The 22380-nt window shown below is 43.0% G+C and overlaps 1 protein-coding gene across 4 annotated transcripts in view; it reads right to left on the minus strand.

The window, feature by feature from the left end:
• Window positions 1-22380, minus strand: part of MICAL2 (microtubule associated monooxygenase, calponin and LIM domain containing 2) — a 398277-nt gene that overhangs the window by 138127 nt on the left and 237770 nt on the right. For 3 of the 4 annotated variants that reach the window (XM_082270276.1, XM_082270279.1, XM_082270278.1), the window contains exons 23-27: window positions 21498-21599; window positions 18795-18869; window positions 15591-15777; window positions 9803-9885; window positions 5844-5934 (exon numbers count right to left, since the gene is read on the minus strand). In XM_082270276.1, the coding sequence (XP_082126402.1) occupies window positions 5844-5934; window positions 9803-9885; window positions 15591-15777; window positions 18795-18869; window positions 21498-21599 (538 nt within the window). The remainder of the gene's footprint in view (window positions 1-5843; window positions 5935-9802; window positions 9886-15590; window positions 15778-18794; window positions 18870-21497; window positions 21600-22380) is intronic. The other variant, XM_082270277.1, reaches the window with a different exon arrangement.

Consider the following 22380-nt stretch of genomic DNA (forward strand, 5'->3'; position numbering starts at 1 on the left):
AATTGGCCTCTGCAAGCCGTTCCTCTTCATGACCATAAAGAGAGGCGAGCACATGTCCTGTAATCTCTCACATCCTGGGACTGGCACAGCAGCACTATGTGACACCAGTGACTTTACATAATACAAGAGCATATGCTTAATTTTACCTCAGAGTGAGGCAAAATCCATGGAAATTAATCTGAGATGAGGACTTCTGAAGGACCATGCATGTCCTAAAAAGACTGCTTTGATGTTCCAATAGTCTGAGGCTCAAACTCAGTAGCTTCTAGGATATCCGAGTTCAAGCTTTCAGCATACTTCTGAGGGGATATCTGGCCTCTTCACCGGCTCTTCCTAAAATCCAGACCTGGTCTGTAAAAATGTGTGACCCTTGCATGCTCTGAACTTTGTCCTCTAGACTGTGTCGTCTTTTGGCCTAGCAGGCTGCGATCCTGAGGGAAGACCCAACTTGCCAACTTTAGCCCGGCTTACGGTGCTGTCCAGCTTACCAAAAGATGAAGCTACCTCAAAGGGATCTTACACTAGGCCTGTTAGAGGCAGGATCAACAAGCCCAGGCCCCAGTCATAGCACTCACTTTGCCGTAACTGACAGGAGCAAAACTTACGCCACTATGCGGATGATGTCAATATCAACAGTACTGACCACTAATTGAATTTCTCCACTGTAATGACTCCACCGTCGCCCACAGTCCCTGGGCAGGAGTAACACAGGGACACCAGGCCGGGAGAGAGAGCGGCGGCTTGGAACCCAAATGTGCTCCAGCTGCCATAGGCTGAAAGACCGTAGAGCCAGGAAAGAAAAACAGACAGATAAACACAGACAACTGCTGCCATGGAATATGCAAAATAAAAGTATACATCACCGCACATAGCATCCCCTACGACCATGCCTGGATTCAGAAGATGCTGCTGCACGGGCCCAGGGCTTTTATGGCCACCTGCTAATAGCAAGGCTCTTAGGCCGTACTGCCGCTTTGCCTGACAATGGCCAAGCTTAAGCTCTTTATGGCACCGAATCCATCGCCCTTCTCCACCCCGCTAATAGCTGGGGATTGCTGGAGACTCCACATGACACTGAATCCATCGCCCTTCTCCACCCCGCTAATAGCTGGGGACTGCTGGAGACTCCCCATGGCACCGAATCCATCACCCTTCTCCACCCCGCTCATAGCTGGGGATTGCTGGAGACTCCACATGGCACTGAATCTATTGCCCTTCTCCACCCCGCTCATAGCTGGGGATTTCTGGAGACTCCACATGGCACTGAATCTATTGCCCTTCTCCACCCCGCTCATAGCTGGGGATTTCTGGAGACTGCACATGGCACTGAATCTATTGCTCTTCTCCACCCTGCTAATAGCTGGGGACTGCTGGAGACTTCACTTGGCACCAAATCCATCGCCCTTCTTCACCCCGTGATTACCTGGGGATTGTGGGAGACTCCACATGGCACCGAATCCATCGTCCTTCTCCACCCTGCTAATAGCTGGAGACCGCTGTGGACTCCACATGGCACCGAATCCATCGCCCTTCTTCACCCCGCGATTAGCTGGGGGTTGCGGGAGACTCCATATGTCACCGAATCCATCGCCCTTCTCCACCATGCTAATAGCTGGGGACTGCTGGAGACTTCACTTTCCACCAAATCCATCGCCCTTCTTCACCCTGCGATTAGCTAGGGGTTGCGGGAGACTCCACATGTCACTGAATCCATCGCCCTTCTCCACCCTGCTAATAGCTAAAGACTGCTGTGGACTCCATGTGGCACCGAATCCATCGCCCTTCTCCACCCCACTAATAGCTGGGGACTGTTGGAGACTCCACATGGCACCGAATCCATCGCCATTCTCCACCCTGCTAATAGCTGAAGACTGCTGTGGACTCCATGTGGCCCCAAATCCATCGCCCTTCTCCACCCTGCTAATAGGTGGGGACTGCTGGAGACTCAACACGTCTTCCGGGGCACAGCTTGCCGAACAACCAGGCCTCGATCGTGGACACTTCATCAAAGGTAAGACTTCAACCATTCAGGTCCTTAGGAGGAGGACAAAAAAGGAACTGGCTGAGAGCAAAGATATATGGGAGTGGGGTCCTATAGGGGAGGAGTGGAGGCGGGGTTAACCCATATGCATGCTGCCATGGAGTTTGGAAATGTATTATTGTGAATTACTGTCCTCTGGTATTAGGAAATGTTTAGATCATATTTTAAAAATACAAATTGATCCTGTGAAATGGAAATGTTATGACAACTAAAAAAGCATGGCAGCTTTAGTCAAAATTGCACCTGTCATTTAAACATAAATTTTTATAGGGAGGCATTTAAAGTAAGCCTCAGGACCTGCCAGGATATAATTATATGACAACTGGAGAATCACCAGTTACCTCTCACTGCAAGACATCAACACAACCCTTTTCATTGTTGCAAAGACAGACAATGATTATATAATTTTAAAGTTCTAGAAATGTTGTTGAGACAAGCCCTTTTATTTGTGGTTTTCAGGGGAAATAAACGAGAGAAAAAAACTTTCAGAAAAAAATAATAATCTAACTATGATAAAGAGGGGTTAATCTAATATTTTTAGATGCCATCTTGAAAAATACAACAAAGTGCTCAGTCAGTGTTAGCTAAAAGCTTGTAGAAAAGACATATCATGTGAAATATTAGGACTAATTGTGTGCAATTTGTTTTCTTCCATAATCTCCTTTAGTGCAGAATATGCAACAATATTTTAAAGTGATTAAATAAAAAAAATAAAAAAAAGCGATTTAAAAAAAAAAAGGGAATATCTTTTTTTAAGTTGACAGTTTTTCTCTTAAAAAAAACAAAAAAAAAACAAATAAACTAAAGAAAATTTTTGTGAAATTGGATAATGCCAAAAAATTGCTTTATCCAATAGAGAATATGGAAGAAATCAGAAATGAAATGAAGACAGCATGCTTGAGTTGAAATTTGACTGCTGGTTGTATTGGTCACATCACAGTCGGCAACCCACGGAAATAAGTTGCAAAATATTTTAAAAAAATTGTAAACGTGAAATCTCGGACTTTAAGGTACAAAAAAAGTGCAAATCTAAACCTTCAAACACCGTCCAAACAATAAGCACCGTCTCAGCGCACACTTAAGGTGTCACTGAACGTCAGAGGGGAGCCCTTCTTCAAGATGTACCTGGAGAAGTTACTCCCCGTAAAATGACTCATTGGGGTTGATGTACTAAAAGTTGTAGAGAATGTTCATTCAGCAAAGTGGATGCCCAGCTTACTGGATAATAGGAAGCTGTGTTCATGTGCGATGCCCAATGATGGCAGGAAAAATTCAGTTTTATTTTTATGATCTGTTATTTAAATTGAACAAATCTGAGCTTGCCAAAATTTTGGTCAAAATTGCAATATTAAGGAAAGATTTCCCCATTTTAAATAACTGCATTGAATCCAATGAGAAAGACGAAATTTGAATTTTTTTATGAGGATTTTAAAGGTGCAATGGACTTTAAATAAGTTCTGCGGGTCAGGGAAGAGCCTTTCTACGGTTCTGGACCCATTCTTGGCCTTTGTTAGCTGTGGACATGATATTAGATATTGAGGAACAGAAACGGGCTTATTCAACAAGTCATGTGATTTACAAGTCAGGATCACCTGACCTTGTTTATCAATAAGCATTAATGTAGAGATCACATGACTTTGCTTATGTACAAGCATGAACACGGGGATAACATATTGTAGCTTTGTTGATAAACAATGTAATTTAGTTTTTCAAGCAAATTTCAGCTAAGGGGTCCATAATGTGAAGTTTGTCCAAAATGTGGCCATTGGGCCAGATGCAGCCCTTTGCTTGCCATTATTTGGCCCTTGGAGCACTATTCCTCCTGCTGAAACATGGAGCTATTCCCCCCAGTGACACCAACGATGATGCACCATTTCTTCCACTGACACCAATGATGGGGATCTATTCCTCTCACTGACACCAATGATGGGGCACTATTCCTCCCACTTACACCAATGATGGGGCACTATTCCTCTCACTGACACCAATGATCGAGACTCATTTCTCCCACTGCCACCAACCATGAGGATCTATTCCTCTCACTGAGAGAGGAATATAATGAAAATAAAAGGGGTACCATTCCTCTCCCTGATATCAACCATAGGGATCTATTCCTCTTCCTGACACCAACGATGATGGGGATGCATCCCTCCCACCGACAGTAACCATGGGTTTCTATTTCACTCACTGACACCAGTGATGGGGATGAAGACACCAGTGATGGGGATGAATTCCTCCATTCCTCTCACTGACATCAACCATGGGAATCTATTCCTCTCACTGAGGCCAATAATAGAGATCCATTCCCCTCACTGACACCAACGATAATGGGGATACATTCCTACCACCGACACCAACCATGGCGATCTTTTCCTCTCACTGACACCAATGATGGGGATACATTCCTCCCACTAACACCAACAATGTGGATCCACTCCCCCCACTGACACCAAACATGGGGATATATTTCTCTCACTAACACCAATGATGGTGATCTATTCCTCTCCCTGACACCAACCATAGGGATCTTTTCCTCTCACTGATACCAACCATAGGGATCTTTTCCTCTCACTGATACCAACCATAGGGATCTTTTCCTCTCACTGATACCAACCATGGTGATCTATTCCTCTCCCTGATACCAACCATGGTGATCTATTCTTTCCACTGACACCAACCATGGGGATCTATTTCTCTCACTGACATCAACCATGGGGATCTATTCCTCCCAATTGAAGAACTGTCAGAAGCACACCAAGGATTCCTCAAAAAAGGGTCCAAAGCTTTATTTTTGTGGTCACAAGGTAAACATAGGGCACGAAAATAAAGCTTTGGACCCTTTTTAAGGAATCCTTGGTGTGCTGGTGATATTTTTCCACTTGGATTGGCTATGGTTCTTAGCCTGTGGTCATTACAGCACCCAGTATTACCAAATAGCCATTGTCAGGAGTGGAGATTATTGCGTTTGGACTATTCCTCCCAATGACTCCAACAATGGGGATCTATTCCTCTCATTGACACCAATGATGGGCTACTACTCCTCCCTCTGACATCAATGACAGGGCACTATTTCTTCCACTGAGCCCAATAATGGGGCACCTTTCCACTCATTAACACCATTGATGTAGTACTATTCCTCCCACTGACACCAATGACAGGGCACTATTCCTCGCACTGAGACCAATAATGGGGCACATTTTCACCCATTGACACCAATGATGAGGCACTATTCCTCCTCCTGAGCACAGGTGCTATGTAAATTTTTTCCTCCCACTTGACATAGTCCGGCCCTGCTATAGTCTGAAGGACAGTAAATTGCCCTTTGTTTAGAAAGCTTGGAGACCTCTGATGAAGATTAAAATCAACAAAATGTGGGGGAAGAACACTTCATGGCGAGATCAATTTTGGATCAAGCCCTTCACTCATCCTTTTAAGTCAACATGCACTTTGCAAAGGGAAAATTCTCTACTCCTTTCGAAACAACGCCATTGAGTGGTACCAGCCTTTTAGGTATTTTTGTACCATACAGCATTCTGCACTTGCTCCATAACATACTGTAGGGAAGGTGTGGCTTCTTCATACATGAGGGTCAAAACCTCGAGAAGCACGTACAGAAAAGGCACCCCCACGCTCATTAATTCGTACATGTAAGCATATTGCTGCTCATTGTCCCTGATGTGGTGCCTGGCGCCTTGTACCACGCCGCGCGTCCAGTTAGATAGGCGGCTGGGGAAGGCAAGAACATCCCTCGTCACCGCAAGAGGCCAGCTTACTGTTTTCCTAAATAAGGAAGTCATGATACCTGGGGAGCTGTCCTCTGAACTGCTGTAGGGACTATCGGTCATTATCTCTGCAGCTCTGGCTTCTTCCTTCTTCCAAGTTTTATCTTCGTCCTAAAAAAAAACGGAGGGTCCAGAATTAGGCAGAAAATCTCTCAACACATTGCAACAAAAATATACACGCTTTATGTAATGATGGGAAGTTTCTAAAATATTAAGAAATTGGATGAACTCGGAAAGTGGTACAGATCGACGCGTTTCACCAACAATAAAGGCTTCTTCAGGATGCGACTTCTATTTTGTGTAAACCTCCATAAACCGACCACAAACCATAGGTGCAAGGAACATCTTATTATCCCAGGTCTTGGAAGGGCAGGGGGACATTATGTATAGATGTAAATGTGGTGTTGAACCTAGATGTTGAGAATCTGAATAAAGATATCGACACTAAAATAGGGATCAAAAAACAGAACCAATTCAATCTACCCAACAGGATGAGGCTTCAGATAATAAACCCCCGAATAAACACAGTCAGGGTCAAATATACCACAATGAGACATCCATGTCCCAGGGGTGACACCCACATCCAGGAAAGGACCCTCGTTTGCCCTATCCAAAATGGCAAGTACCAACAAAGAGTTTTGGATTTGGACCCAACTGAGTAATGTCCGTGATACTTTTTTTATTTGCACTCACATCCAAATTTTCAGGACAAGCTTTGGGGTGTGTCCCAGAAAATGGAACAGGTAGGGAAACAGCTAAACTAAAACATATTCATACACATGATTGTGCTGTGGGGGGAGGGGGGAGTGGGATTACACTAAAAAGTCCATAAGTCCAAAAGGTATATGTGGCAGCTCCTTAGACTGAAGTAATCTCAGCAATATATAAAGGTAACAGCAGATGGCGCCAACTAAGTGCAGAATACTGCACTTAGTTGGCGCCATCTCCTGGTTATGTAGAGCCAAGGCGAACATGCCAAACTGCACTTCCCCTCCCCCCTTAGATGTATAAGTATTATGTGTCAGCAAAAGTCCCCCCCCCCCCCAAAGAAACAAACCTGCATGATTACCCCCCTAAGCATAAATGCATAAATTCCCCATCCTCCCAGTACAAATCCACCCCCTGTTAAAAATCCCCCCCTCACAGAACAAATCTATGTCCGCTAGCACACATGCTCCCCCCCCCCCCCCCACACACACTCACTGTGTTCATTCATAACTGAAGCATGGTTATGAAGCATTAGTTTGTGAATGAACAGGAAGCCGCTCAGCACAGAGCACTCCCCATTCGTTCACTGTCCAGTGCAGCTAAGGCTGCAGAGAAAGGCATGTGTGTTTGAGGTTTGGGGTGCACACACCTATGTGTACAATGAAGGGCTATTAATTGAGCATGGAATGTGAAGGAGGTGAGCATGCAACCGCAGCTGAGAGCTTGTTAGAGAGGCAGCAGCCCTGGTCCGGTCATATGGATGGAGTAAGCCTGCCAAACCTAGGAATAAGATATTATACCTCAGTACTGCACCCCTGGACTAAACAAGCATTTAACCCTTGAAGTGTGGGGGAGCCCACTACAAGGGGAAATGTTGTCCAAGTCCCGGAGTTCAGCTTTAAAGTTAGCAAATATTGTCTAAATCCATTCCTGATGTGTATTCTTCCTTAATCTCGGTGTGCTTTGTGTATTTCCTCCGATCTGTACAATAATCTAGTCTGAGACTTCCTTCCTGTAATAAAGACCTGCTGTGCTCTTTCTTGTGCAAGGTGACTGGTCTTGTCTCCGCCCCCTCCTGTAGTTCTCTACAGGCAGCCTGTAGAGGGTGGAGCCTGCTGGGCCCCTCCCACAGCTCTGCTCTCTCTCCTTGTGCAGGGTGACTGGTCTCGTCTCCGCCCGCTCCTGTAGTTCTCTACAGGGGTGGAGCCTGCTGGGTCCCTCCCACAGCTCTGCTTTCTCTCCTTGTGGAGGGTGACTGGTCTTGTCTCTACCCCCTCCTGTAGTTCAGTACAGGCAACCTGTAGAGGGTGGAGCCTGCTGAGCCCCTCCCACAGCTCTGATCTCTTTCTTTGTACAGGGTGACTGGTCTTGTCTCTGCCCCCTCCTGTAGTTTTCTACAGGGGTGCAGCCTGCTGGGCCCCTCCCACAGCTCTGTTCTCTCTCTCTCCTTGTGCAGGGGGACTGGTCTTGTCTCCGCCCCCTCCTGAAGTTCTCTACAGGCAGCCTGCACAGGGTGGAGCCTGCTGGACCCCTCCCACAGCTCTATTCTCTCTCCTTGTGCAGGGGGACTGGTCTTGTCTCCGCCCCCTCCTGTAGTTTTCTACAGGGGTGGAGCCTGCTGGGCTCCCCCCACAGCTCTGCTCTCTCTCCTTGTGGAGGATGACTGGTCTTGTCTCCGCCCCCTCCTGTAGTTCTCTACAGGCAGCCTGTAGAGGGTGGAGCCTGCTGGGCCCCTCCCACAGCTCTGCTCTCTCTCCTTGTGCAGGATGACTGGTCTTGTCTCCGCCCGCTCCTGTAGTTCTCTACAGGAAGCCTGTAGAGGGTGGAGCCTGCTGGGCCCCTCCCACAGCTCTGCTCTCTCTCCTTGTGCAGGATGACTGGTCTTGTCTCCGCCCGCTCCTGTAGTTCTCTACAGGGGTGGAGCCTGCTGGGTCCCTCCCACAGCTCTGCTTTCTCTCCTTGTGGAGGGTGACTGGTCTTGTCTCTGCCCCCTCCTGTAGTTCTCTACAGGGGTGGAGCCTGCTGGGCCCCTCCCACAGCTCTGTTCTCTCTCTCCTTGTGCAGAGGGATTGGTCTTGTCTCCGCCCCCTCCTGAAGTTCTCTACAGGCAGCCTGCAGAGGGTGGAGCCTGCTGGACCCCTCCCACAGCTCTATTCTCTCTCCTTGTGCAGGGGGACTGGTCTTGTCTCCGCCCCCTCCTTTCGTTTTCTACTGGGGTGGAGCCTGCTGGGCCCCTCCCACAGCTCTGCTCTCTCTCCTTGTGCAGAGTGACTGGACTGGTCTTGTCCCCCTCCTGTAGTTTTCTACAGGCAGCCTGTAGTGGGTGGAGCCTGCTGAGCTCCTCCCACAGCTCTGCTCTCTGCACAGGCTATGTACAGCACAGTGATGATGTCACTGCTACTTTTACAAGGTAATTTCTGGGTTAATAAATGCGTTTGGGGCACACAGAGTGGATTTGTATCCTTTGTGGCTATGGAGGAATTGATATGTGATTTTTTAAAAATGCTTTAAATGCTGCCATTGATCTTCTGTGAAATAAATAGCTCACTAATAAGGAAACACTCCCGACATGAAATCTATTTTTAGCCTAATGGACATTAATTCTGGAAAAAAATGTGATTGACCAAAAATAGAAAAACATCTTTGGCGCATCCGGGCTTACACAAACAAGGCCGAATATTCCAGAGGTTATAAACAGCAACATTTGTTTTGGAAAAGTGAACCATCATTTGCTGTTAGGGATGAAGTCCCCGGAGATTGTGTTACCAGGGCGGTGCTCCGGCATTATCCCGGGTGCCGTGACACTGTGTGATTGCCATTCATTATTAATGCATGCTTTGTTTAGTATATACAGTTCTAAGGCCGTATACAGTGATGGTGAACCTTGGCACCCCAGATGTTTTGGAACTACATATCCCATGATGCTCAACTACACTGCAGAGTGGGTGAGCATCATGGGAAATGTAGTTCCAAAACATCTGGGGTGCCAAGGTTCACCATCACTGACCTATAATATATGTTATTGTTATCTGCAGAATGCCTCGGGGTCATACACCTCGGTTCCTTGTCTATGTTTGAGCTGCTTGCCTACCAACATGCAGGAAAAAACCCGCACACTGAAAGGGGTTTACATAGACATACAGTGAGTGACGGCCTGAAAGCCTGGAATATACTGCATTTTATTGTTTAATTTTAGGAGGTTTTTAGGTGGATGCATCCACAGGTAAATGGGACCACCTAAGGGGGGGTTAGGGTATTTTTTTTGACTTACCTGCAGTTTTGAATCTGTTCTTCTCTTTCTCTGTTTGTTGTTTGAGAAGGAGTGCATGAAATGAGGTTGGCAATAAAATTTACCTGGAGATAAAAGGAGAACAATGTTACTAATAACTAAAATATGGTATGCTAATGGATAAATGACAATATTAGGTGCTTATATGCTAATGTGACGTTCTTTATATAACTTGCTAGAATGTCTTTTGTTAGCAGAAAGATGATTTTTGAACAATGTCCTTGTGAAAGCAATCAAAGGACTGATAATCTTCTCCAGCAAACACAATGTAAAGGCAAATTAAAAAAAAAAAAAAAAGTAAATGCTAGGAAGTCTACATAGAAGGGTGACTCTGAGGATTAACACCTATGCAGACCAACTAGACCTTACACCAATTAGAAAAGGTGGTTCCACCTCCATCTTGTTCTTTGGCAATCAACATCTGCCTTGACACATTCCATGATGACCTGATTTACCCACTTATGGACCGCCCGCCTGCAATATACTGCAGACAGGGGGCCCACACAGGCAAAGCAACGTATCCGTATGTTGCTGCCTGCCTCCTAGTTAAGGGTGCGCATGCGCGCTCCCCGCCTGCACCCATATAGATTATACAGAGTGGGAAGCTGTCATGCAAGTCCCAGGCAATGAGTCACAGATGGGACCTGCTGATTGGCTATGTACAATCACAGCCCTTTCATAGCAGTGTTAATTTTGGCAGCAAATTTCAATTTAGTTTTAGTCTTAGTCTTAGGACTAAAATGGCATTTTAGTTTTAGTCCCATTTTAGTCTTCTGCAAGTGTTTTAGTTTTAGTCGTATTTAGTCGACTAAAACTCCAGTATATTTTAGTCGACTAAAACGCCCTACATTTTAGTCGACTAAAACTCATTTTAGTCATCTATAATCAAATGGGTGTAGTTCAATTGTAATTTGTAATGAATTATTTAAGCATTTCTCTACAATTTCCAAACTCATTATATACTACTGCTGGTCCTGGAGTGAAAAATCTAATATGATATTATTTATGCTTTGAGCATGCACCAGTGTTAATTTTTGGCAGCAAATTTCGATTTAGTTTTAGTTATAGTCTTTTGACTAAAATGCCATTTTAGTTTTAGTCATATTTTAGTCTTAAGACTAAAATGCCATTTTAGTTTTAGTCGTATTTTAGTCATCTGAATTGTGTTAGTCGACGAAAACGTTTTAGTCGGTTTTAGTCGACGAAATTAACACTGTTTCATAGGAAAGAACCATAAACCATTTATCCAATGGGGAGTCCGGACTTCAGTGACCCTCTTTTGTGGGGAGCTCTGTGGGAGCATCCTATCGACCCAGGGGTGGTGGAGCCCTCTTGGCTCTGTCATCCAAGCTGGGATGGTGACTCCTTCTTTTAAGTCCCCAACATGGCCATACAATATTGTAACCATCTTGGTGAATATTGTGGAACAGATACATTACAGAACATGTCCAGTTCAATATGGCCAACTACCAGTGCCGGGACAATGTCATCCAGCGCCCAGGGCAAAGCTGCCAAACTGCGCCCCTCCTTCCCTTAGGGTTAGGGTCAAGGAGCCCTTATCCCTGCAATAAACCATTGCGCCCAGGGCAGCCGCCCCCTCCTGCCCACCACTTGTCCCGGCCCTGCCAACTACTACCAGATATTACCCACCTGCCGACCAGGCAGGTCGGCTCTGTTACGCGAAACTACATACCTGTACGCCGTTTCGTGTAGCAGTTAGTGGGGGCGCGCACCCGCCGATTGGCTAGAGGGCGAGCGAATCCGCCGGAAACCCGCGATCGCTCCCCATGGAGACAGAATGGTGCTCTGCCGAAATAAACAGGGCACACTGCTGTTCTGTCAGTAATGAACACAGGGATCTTGTGTTACTCTTAATTAGGAACACGGGTCTCTGTGTTCATCCAGTAAGCCCCCCCCCCCCCCCCCACAGTTAGAAAGCAACCCCTAGGGACACATTTACCCTTTGATCGACCCTGGTGTTAACCCCTTCCCTGCCAAAGTCATTAGTACAGTGACAGTGAATATTTTTAGCACTGATTACTTTAGTATTGTCACTGGTCTCCCCAAAAGTGTCAAAAACATAACTTTCAATGATAATGGTAAACAGGAGAAATAGAGAGGGTGAATCTCCTCCAGCAATAAAAACTGACAAGAATTCTAATCCCTCTCCACTATCCAAAATGATAAAAAAAAGTTTTGCCTTTAGTTATACTTTAACCGCTTGCTGACCAGCCGCCGCCTTTATAAGGTGGTAGGTTCCCGTGAATCGGCGTACCTGTACGGCGGTTCGCAGAAGCGATCCTTGGGGCGTGCACGCACCGCTGGAGGTTCGTGCGCACGCCCACTTGCTAGCGGGAAAGCCGATGCATGGGACTGGTGGCCGCGATTGCTGCCGGGCACCCGTGATCGCTCCCCGTGAAGAGAGAACGGCGGCCTGCCTTTGCAAAACACAGCAGACCGTTGTTATCTCAGGAATCAATGCAGAGCTCCTGTATTCCTCCTATTTAGGATCACAGGTCTCTGTATTGATTTCACAAGCCCATTCCCCTCACAGTTAGAAAGCACTCCCTAGGCTCACATTTAACCCTTTGATCGCATCTGGTGTTAACCCCTTCCCTGCCAGTGTCATTAGTACAGTGACAGTGCATATTTTTAGTGTAGGGGAAGGGGTTTCGGCGGAGCGCGTGGGCCGTCAGAGGCGCACTCCCGCTGTATTTAGACGCCTTCCCCCCTCGATCGTCCGGTAAACGGAGAGAAGACCCGTCTGCTTATGTAAACAAATCAGGCGGATCTTCTGTGAGACAGACAGGGACAGATCTGAAGTTTCCGCTAAGCTGAAACTGCGGTTTGTCTGTGTCACAGAACCTCCTCCCCCCACACACACAGTTAGTAAGCATATAGACATACATTGACCCCTTTGATCACCCTCAGGATTAACCCCTTCACTGCCAATGGCATTATTACAGTAACAGTGCATATTTTTAGCACTGAATACTGTAGTAATGTCACTGGTCCCCCCAAAATTGTCAGTCAGGCGTCCGATCTGTCCGCCGCAATGTTGCAGTCCCGCTAAAAAACGCAGATCGCCGCCATTACTAGTAAAAAAATTAATAAAAATGACATACATATATCCTCTAGTTTGTAGACGCGATAACTTTTGCGCAAACCAATCAATATACACTTATTGGGATTTTTTTTTACCAAAAATATGTAGCAGAAAACAAATTGGCCTAAAATGTTAAAAAAAAAAAAATTTTGGGAATGTTATATAGCAGAATGTGAAAAGTATTGTTTTTTTTTTTTTTTCACAATTCTCTCTCTTTTTTTGTTTATAGCGCAAAAAATAAAAATAGCACAGGTGATCAAATACCACCAAAACAAAGCTCTGTTTGTGGGAAAAAAAGGACGTAAATTTTGTTTGGGTACAGCGTTGCACGACCGCGCAATTGTCAGTTAAAGTCACGCAGTGCCAAGTTGAAAAAAGTGGCCTGGTCAGAAAGGGGGCAAATCCTTCCGGAGCTAAAGTGGTTAAAGTAACGCAGTGCCGAATCGCAAAAAAGCAGCCTGGTCGTTAAGGGGGTAAAACCTTAACCGGTAAGTGGTTAAAAAGTCTATTTGTTCCCTTTTTGCTGTTTTTAGCCTTTTATGTGGAGAGTCTTTAGTGGCAGTAGAGAATAGTAAGTGGGATTTAGTTGTAGATAACATCTGAATGGTTCCTCGGCTCCCTCTGTTTTTATTTCTGGACTAGATAAAAAAGGATTATTTTTCTGCGATAAAATCTAATCTTCCAGGCCTTCAGGAATGTAACGTATAATAGAGGCCAAATATTCGGCCCAATCACAGCCAGCGCCTATTGCGCCCTCCGGGCATGTGCGTCCGATGTGTGTTTGGTTAGCACATCTTGTTGTTACTACTGAAAGGGAACGGCGGCCGGAGATCAGAGAGCTGAAAGCCAAAGGAAAATCTCTGAAGTCGGCTGATGGTTAACATTTAACCACTTCTGGACCGGAAGGATTTTCCCCCTTAATGACCAGGCCATTTTTTGTGATTCAGCGCTGCGTTATTTTAACGGACAATTGCGCGGTCCTGCGACGCTGTAACCAAATACAATTGATGCCCTTTCTTTCCCACAAATAGAGCTTTCTTTTGGTGGTATTTGATCACCTGTGCGAATTTAATTTTTTGCGCTATAAACGAAAAAGAGCGAGAATTCTAAAAAAAAAAAAAAAAAAAAACATTTTTCACTCTCTGCTATTTAACATCCCGCCCCCCCCCACCCCCCCAAAAAAAAAGTTACATCAAATTTTTTCATAATTTTAGGTCAATTTGTATTCTGCTACATATTTTTGGCAAAGAGGAATCCCAGTAAGTGCTTTTTGATTGGTTTGCGCAAAAGTTATAGCGTCTACAAACTACGGGAAAGATTTATGTCATTTTTATTTATTTATTAATTTTATTCTAGTAATGGCGGCGATCAGCGATTTTTTTATCTGGACTGCGACATTGCGACGGACAGATCGGACCCCTAACTGACATTTTTGACACTTTTGGGGGGGACCAGTGACATTACTACAGTAATCAGTGCTAAAAATATAAAAATATGCACCGTCACTGTACTAATGATACTGGCAGGGAAGGAGTTAACCCTAGGGGCGATAAAGGGGGTTAAATGTGAGCCTAGGGGGTGTTTTCTAACTGTGGGGGGGTGGGCTTGTGAAATCAATACAGAGACCTGTGTTCCTATATAGAAGGATCACAGGCGCCCTGTGTTGATTCCTGAGAGAACAACGGTCTGTTGTGTTTACAACAGCAGACCGCCGTTCTCTCTCCACGGGGAGCGATCGCGGCTGCCAGCCCTGTGGATCAGCTGTGGATCGACCAGCCTCAGAACCTGGCTTAGAAGAGGCTAAGCCTCGAAATGCGTAAGCCTTTTCAAGCCTCAGAGGAAGGTACACCCTTCGGTTCTGATGCTGATGGCAATATAATAATTTGATAAGCATGTACCAAGAACTCGTTTGTGAGTATTTTTATACCTTTTATTTAATAAAACTTTTGTGAAGAATAATGCACTGGGCCGGTGCGCCCTTGTGTTTGTTTTTCGATTTTAGTGGTCGCCAAACTATGGGCCATGGGCCACATCCGGCCCGCTACAAGCTTGTATCCCACAGCTAGTGTCATTGGCGTATCCTCAATGTGTGGATGAAGGTCAGCAGAGGCTGCCTACGGTCTCTGCTTCTGATGTAAGGGGAGACTAAAATGTAAGGGGGACTCTGATGTAAAGGGGGGGGGGGGCGATGATGTAAGGGGAGACTCCAATGATAAACCTGATGTAAGGGGTAACTCTGATGTAAGGGGTAACTCTGATAGGGACCCTGATGTACAGGGGACTCTGATGGTAACTCTAATGTAAAGAGGGACTCTGATGGGGACCCTGAAATAAGGGGGACTCTGATGGGGACTCTGAGTTAAGGGGGGGACTCTGATAGGGACCCTGATGTAAGGGGGACTCTGATAGGGACCCTGATGTACAGGAGACTCTGATGGTAACCCTAATGTAAAGAGGGACTCTGATGGGGACCCTGAGGTAAGGGTGACTCTAATGGGGACCCTGAGGTAAGGGGGGACTGTGATGGGGATCCTGATGTAAGGGGGACTCTGATGTAAAGGGAGACTATGGAGTAATTGGCACCTCAATATCCCACACAAGTCTAAAGCACACTGGTAGGTTAATTGTCTCTCTCCCAAACACGCAGTACTGTGGGCTACCTACCTTCTTCCATATTGAACACGTAATTCCCCAGTCGGAGGACAGTGGAGCAGAAGGAACACTTGAAGCACTCCCGGTGGAAGAAATGTCCCTCGGCACTCAACCGCTCCACCACATAAACTCTCTTCTTGCAGAAATAACATGTGTCACTCCCACCGATATTCGGAGGAAACTCCTTCCTCAGGGATCCCTAGAAAAAAAAAATTAAAAATTACATTTGTATCTCTGTTAACAAACTCGACTCTTTCCTCTGATAGGAGTATCTTGTGTTTATATTACATCTTTTCTTTATTTATTCAAGAGGTCAAGACAAAATTCTTTTGGTCTGTCAGCTAAATAAAAAATATTGTAATTAATTATAAATATTTTGTTTTTAGCCAGCAGATGGCGTACTTTTATCTCCTTTGCAGTCTGTTGTTTACAGTCCTCAATAGCTGAAGATTAAATTTGTATATAGTTGAAGGATATTTTACAGTGGCTGCTCCTTTATTGCACGGCTTTCTCTTAAACTGTATTTCAACTTTTGCAGCCAAGTTGTGATAACACATTCTTTATATTTGTTACATGTTCCAATTCACATCACTTTAAAGTAGCTTTTTTTTTACCTTTTTATTTGCTGAAAAATCTTACTTAGCTTTCCCTTCTATGTAATGTTGGGGAGGCGGGGAGTTATGTTTACCATAACTAAACTGCCTGTACTGTGCTGGAGGATCTTACAAACTAGATGCGCACACTGTCTGCCCTAACAATGGGTTAAAGATCTCAAGACTTGGCTAATACATTGAATGTTATAAAAAAAAAAAAAGTCCCTCAATCTGTCCCCTAACCACAAATTGTACGCTATTCTAAACAATAGAACATGCCTAAACAATTGAAACTGCACCAAAAAAAAAAAAGCACCTATAAAAGGAAACTATTAAAAAAATAAACAATAAAAACTGCACACAAAAAAAACTATAGAAAATAAACAAACAATAGGAACTGCACAAAAAAAACCCTAAAAAATAAACAATAGGAACTGCACAAAAAAAAGATATATATATATATATATATATATATATATATACACACACTCATATATATGTATGTATATATATATATATATATATATATATATATATATATATATATATATATATATATATATATATATGCACATACATATATATATTTTTTTTATAATAATTATTTTTTATATATTATTATTTTGGATATTATATATTTTTTTAAATAATTTTTCAAAAATATTTCTTACATTTCTGTTTTTTTGGTGCAGTTCCTATTGTTTATATATATATATAAATAAACTATAGGAACTGCACCAAAAAAAAAAAAAAAAAAAAAGACAGAAAGGTAAGAGATATTTTTTAAAAAATGTTCTTAGGCATTCAGTGTAAATGGTAAAACATAACAATTAGAGGAAGTTTCTCAAATTTGCCTGCAAAGGTAGAAATACACTTTAGGGTCTATTTATAAAAACATTTGTTGCACGAACGTCAGAAGCATTCGTGCAAGCAGAACGAAATGTGATTGTAAAATTTTCTAAGAGATCAATACCTGTATTATCAGCTCCATCTAGTGGCCGCAATGCGGTATAGCTTTCTTATTGAAGTATTTCCAAAAACGACACCTCATTTTGGCCACTAGATGGAGCTGATGATACAGGCATTAATCTCTTAGAAAAATTTGGGACATTTTGTTCAACTTGCACCACTGCTTTTGACATTTGCGGAATTAATCTTTTATAAAGACCCCTTTGAGTTTCAATCAAACAACGAACGTCTCAAAGCAGGGAGTAACACTCTTTGATATCCATTTAAAGTTCAGAGAACAACTTATTGTAACATTTAAAACATAAAATAATTTGCGGCTTTTTCCTCATTTTAGAATAGTGGGTGGAGCCATGCAAATCATTCCTTTATGCTCCTGTGGCCAAATATAGGTCCAGAACTGCTGATTTATAGGACAGATAGAGCCAAATATTACAAAGCCATTTTATCCAAACTACGTATGTTGACTTTGTATAACTTTTTTTTTTTTTTTAATGTCACCTAAAGCCTAGGCAAACATCACATGATCTATGGCAAGTCAGAATATTGTGGGGGAACATGAAACATTTTAGAAAGTCTATTTTTTTATTTTCAATTGGAGAGAACCTGTCTGTTAGATTTGCACAGGGACAAGAGGATCCCCAGGCACAACCATTGTGCAATGCTACTAAGTGCATGTGTAGTAATAAAAAAAAAAAAAATGGCTACCCTCATGTATGTATGTATATTTATATATATATATATATATATATATATATATATATATATATATATATATATATATATATACATATACATGTATAATTAAAAATCATACAGAAACTATAGAAAAATACAGTAATATTTACATTATTAAGATTATTAACATTATGCTATTCAAATTTTTGTGCATAGCCTAAAACATTGAAAACTCTTAATGGGGGTCTTTTTATAAAACATTTGTTAGACAAATGTCACACACAGTTGTGCAGGCTGCACAAATGTTGGCTGTAATTTCTGCAATAGAATCATTCCTATGATCGTCAGCGCCATCTAGTGGCCAAAACACTGATTATTTTTCCATTAAGCTAGTTCAGAAAACTATAAAGCAATATGGCCACTAGATGGAGCTGGCGATCCTAGGAAAAGATCTGTTAAAGAAATTGCGGACAAAATTTGTGCAACCTGTATATATGTGTGTGACATTTGTCCAACCAATGTTTTATAAATAGACTCCTAGGCAAAAAATAAAAAAAAAGTACATTTCTGCAATACATTCACATATCCCTTTGTTTTAAACCTTTACAAGTGATGAAAGTATAGAAAAGAGTCTGTTGATCTGCCAAAAATCCAGTGAGCAGCTAATTTCCTGTTTGGGCCGACAACACAATGCCTCTGCTTCACCTAAAACCCAACCAGCCCCACCTGCATAGACTACAGAACTGCACCTATTCCTCGTCACTCTTTGTAGGTAAAGGGCTCTTGGGAGATGTAGTTCTGGGAGCGTCCCTACACCACAGGGTTAAGTGACGATTGGAGGTAATACATTTTGAGTTCCTCTTGAGTTACTGCTCTATAGAACACCTGTCATATATCTAATACTAACACAGACCACCCACCTTGTGCACTGACCTCAATACAGATACATTAGATAAAGGAGGAAGGAAGAGTAGAGTACCTTCTGGGAAGGAGAGGCAGGAGAAGAAGAAGGAGATTCAGCAAAGGGCTCAGTCATCCCTACATCTGGTGAGCTCTGAATTTAACACAAAATTACATTATTCACCTTGTAACACACAAGAAAAACGACTTGTCTCATTGCGTCAGCTTAGAATAATTTCTGTATTTTCTCTTAAATTAACTTAAAAGGGATCTATGTAAAAAAACAAACATTCACTGTGCAAACGTCCTTAGCATTCGTACAAGCACCACGAATGACTGCTGTATTTTTTGTAATATGATTATCTCTTATAATTGTTAGCTCCATCTAGTGGCCATATTGTGGTATATTTCAGAAAAACACTACATTTTGGCCACTAGCTATAGCTGAGGGTCATTTGAGATATTTCAAACAATATGAAGATCATTTGCGGTGCCTGTGAGGGACATTTCTATCTAAGACAGTTGTCTCCACAGCATTTGTTCAAATTTTAAGGTTTACCCTTGGGACAACTCCAAAGTTTTGCATTGCCCCTCACCTACCTGGAATGATTTACTAAAGGAAATGAGAATCTTCTGCCACAGAGTAGAATGATTAGACCAGCCTCTGCGGAACTGTAGCAAGGAGCATACCATTTTTGGTGGTGGGGTGGGTGGGTGGATTGTCATTGGAACATCTGTCATCCTTGGAAGGTTTACCCTTGTGACAACTCTAAAGTTTCATTTTTCCTCTCACCTAGTCTGGATGGTTTACTAAAGGAGTTGAGAACCTTCTACCACAGAACAGAATGAGGAGACCAGCCCCTGAGGAAGTCTAAGTAAGGGTCATACCATTTTGGTGGTGGGGGTGGGTGGGTTGTTACTGGAACATCTGTCCCCATTGGAAGGTTTACCCTTGTGACAGCTCTAGATTTTAGGATTTCCCCACACCTACTTGGGCTGATTTACTAAAGGAGTCGATAACTTTCTACCACAGAGTAGAATGAGTAGATCAGCCCCTGAGGAAGTTTAAGTAGGGTAATACCATTTTTGTGGTGAGGATGGGTTGTTACTGAAGCATCTGTCCCCATTGGAAGGTTTACCCTTGTGACAGCTCTAGATTTTAGGATTTCCTCACACCTACTTGGGCTGATTTACTAAAGGAATCGAGAACTTTCTACCACAGAGTAGAATGAGTAGATCAGCCCCTGAGGAACTTTAAGTAAGTATCATACTATTTTGGTGGTGGGGGTGGGTGGTGGGTTGTTACTGGAAAATCTGTCCCCACTGGAAGGTCTATCTTATGACAACTCTAAAGTTTGGATTTCCCTTCACCTACGTGGGCTGATTTACTAAGGGAGTTGAGAATCTTTTGCCACAGAGTAGAATGAGTAGACCAGCCCACGTGGAACTGTAGCAGGGAGCATATCGTTTTTGGCGGTGGGGTGGATGGGGGGGATTGTCATTGGAACATCTGTCCCCATAGAAAGGTTTACCCTTGTGACAGCTCTAGATTTTAGGATTTCCTCACACCTACTTGGGCTGATTTACTAAATGAGTCGAGACCTTTCTACCACAGAGTAGAATGAGTAGATCAGCCCCTGAAGAACTTTAAGTAAGGGTCATACTATTTTGGTGGTGGGGGTGCGGGGTGGGTTGTTACTGGAAAATCTGTCCCCACTAGAAGGTCTAATTTTATGACAACTCTAAAGTTTGAATTTCCCTTCACCTACGTGGGCTGATTAACTAAGGGGGTTGAGAAGTAGAATGAGTAGACCAGCCCACGTGGAACTGTAGCAAGGAGGATATCATTTTTGGCGGTGGGTTGGATGGGTGGATTGTCATAGGATTATTTGTCCATATTGAAAGGTTTACCCTTGTGATAACTCTAAAGTTTCAGTTTTCCCCTCATCTACTCAGGCTGATTTACTAAAGGAGATGAGAACCTTCTACCACAGAGTAGAATGAGTAGATCAGCCCCTGAGGAACTTTAAGTAGGGTAATACCATTTTGATAGTGGGGGTGGGTTGTTACTGAAGCATCTGTCCCCATTGGAAGGTTTACCCTTGTGACAGCTCTAGATTTTAGGTTTTCCCCACACCTACTTGGGCTGATTTACTAAAGGAGTCAAGAACTTTCTACCACAGAGTAGAATGAGTAGATCAGCCCCTGAGGAACATTAAATAAGGTAATACCATTTTGATGGTGAGGGTGGGTTGTTACTGAAGCATCTGTCTCCATTGGAAGGTTTACCCTTGTGACAGCTCTAGATTTTAGGATTTCCTCACACCTACTTGGGCTGATTTACTAAAGGAGTCAAGAACTTTCTACCACAGAGTAGAATGAGTAGATCAGCCCCTGAGGAACATTAAATAAGGTAATACCATTTTGATGGTGAGGGTGGGTTGTTACTGAAGCATCTGTCCCCATTGGAAGGTCCACCCTTAGGACAACTCTAAAATTTGCATTTCCCTTCAACTACTTGGGCTACTTTATAAAGGAGTTGAGACTCTTCTGCCACAAACTAGAATGAGTAAACCAGCCCCTGAGGAACTGTAGTAAGAGTAATACCATTTTGGTGGTGGGAGGGTCTATTAATTATGTCACGGTAAGTGCCACTTTCCAATGTTGTGAAAAATGGTTCAGAATGAAGGTCATTTGTGTGTTATAGAAGATTTATTTAGTGGTCGTCGTAATTTTTGAAGTTAGTAATCGTCGTATGTTGCGTCTGATTTCTGCTGCTTACCAGCTCTGAGGATCTCGTTCTACTTTTGTGATCACTCATGTACAGGCAGACAAGGACTTCTGCCACAGCTCCTACCCGGCTGGACACGTTCCCTACCGTCGCCTATATGGCAGAAAGAACAGAGAGGAACAAAGAGAGGGAGAACAGACTTAAGAGAGTATTTCAGCAAGAAAAGAAATGCAGATGTCTCAGATTAGTTGTAGAATAATAAATTATAGAAGGTTAATGAAAGCTAAGCTATCTCTTAAAACAGAAAGAAAAGAAGAGGGCTGTGGCAACTGCCTCATTGAGTTTTCAAGAGACCACTTGAAGCTATTTCAAGATACAACATTAATAATTCTGCAGCTGCAAAAAAAAAAAACATTAGCGCTATAAATTAATGTTTTTAATGAATATAAAAATGTTACATTGTATTTTCGAACAAAAACCCTTTAGTAAATAATTACATTTTAGGCTGCATGTTAATAAAGCTGACGGAAATAACAGAAAGAGCTACTGCCAGATGCAACAGATAATGCACACATAAAATGTATATATATGGACACTTCACCAGAATACAGGCGCTGATCCTTGGTACAATCCCTGCTTGTTCAATTTAAATATGGAATTTTTTTTTTTTTTTTTGTAAAACACAATTTATGCAAATTTATAAATGAGGTATGGTCCAATTGCACCTTTGTTTTTAATTATTATTTAATTATTTTTCTAATTATTATTTTCTTAATTATCCTTTTGTTATTATTAGTAGGTAGCATATATGGTCAACATTTGGTATAATATTATATTGTATTAACTGGTTTTATAGTTGCTCAATAGCCCCTTGCTCCTCGCCCCTACTATGGGTTGTATTAGCACCTGGTCTGGCCCTTTAAATTCAAATGAT

This window comes from Pelophylax lessonae (assembly GCF_965119305.1).
Source record: "Pelophylax lessonae genome assembly, chromosome: 10".
Lineage (NCBI taxonomy): Eukaryota > Metazoa > Chordata > Amphibia > Anura > Ranidae > Pelophylax > Pelophylax lessonae.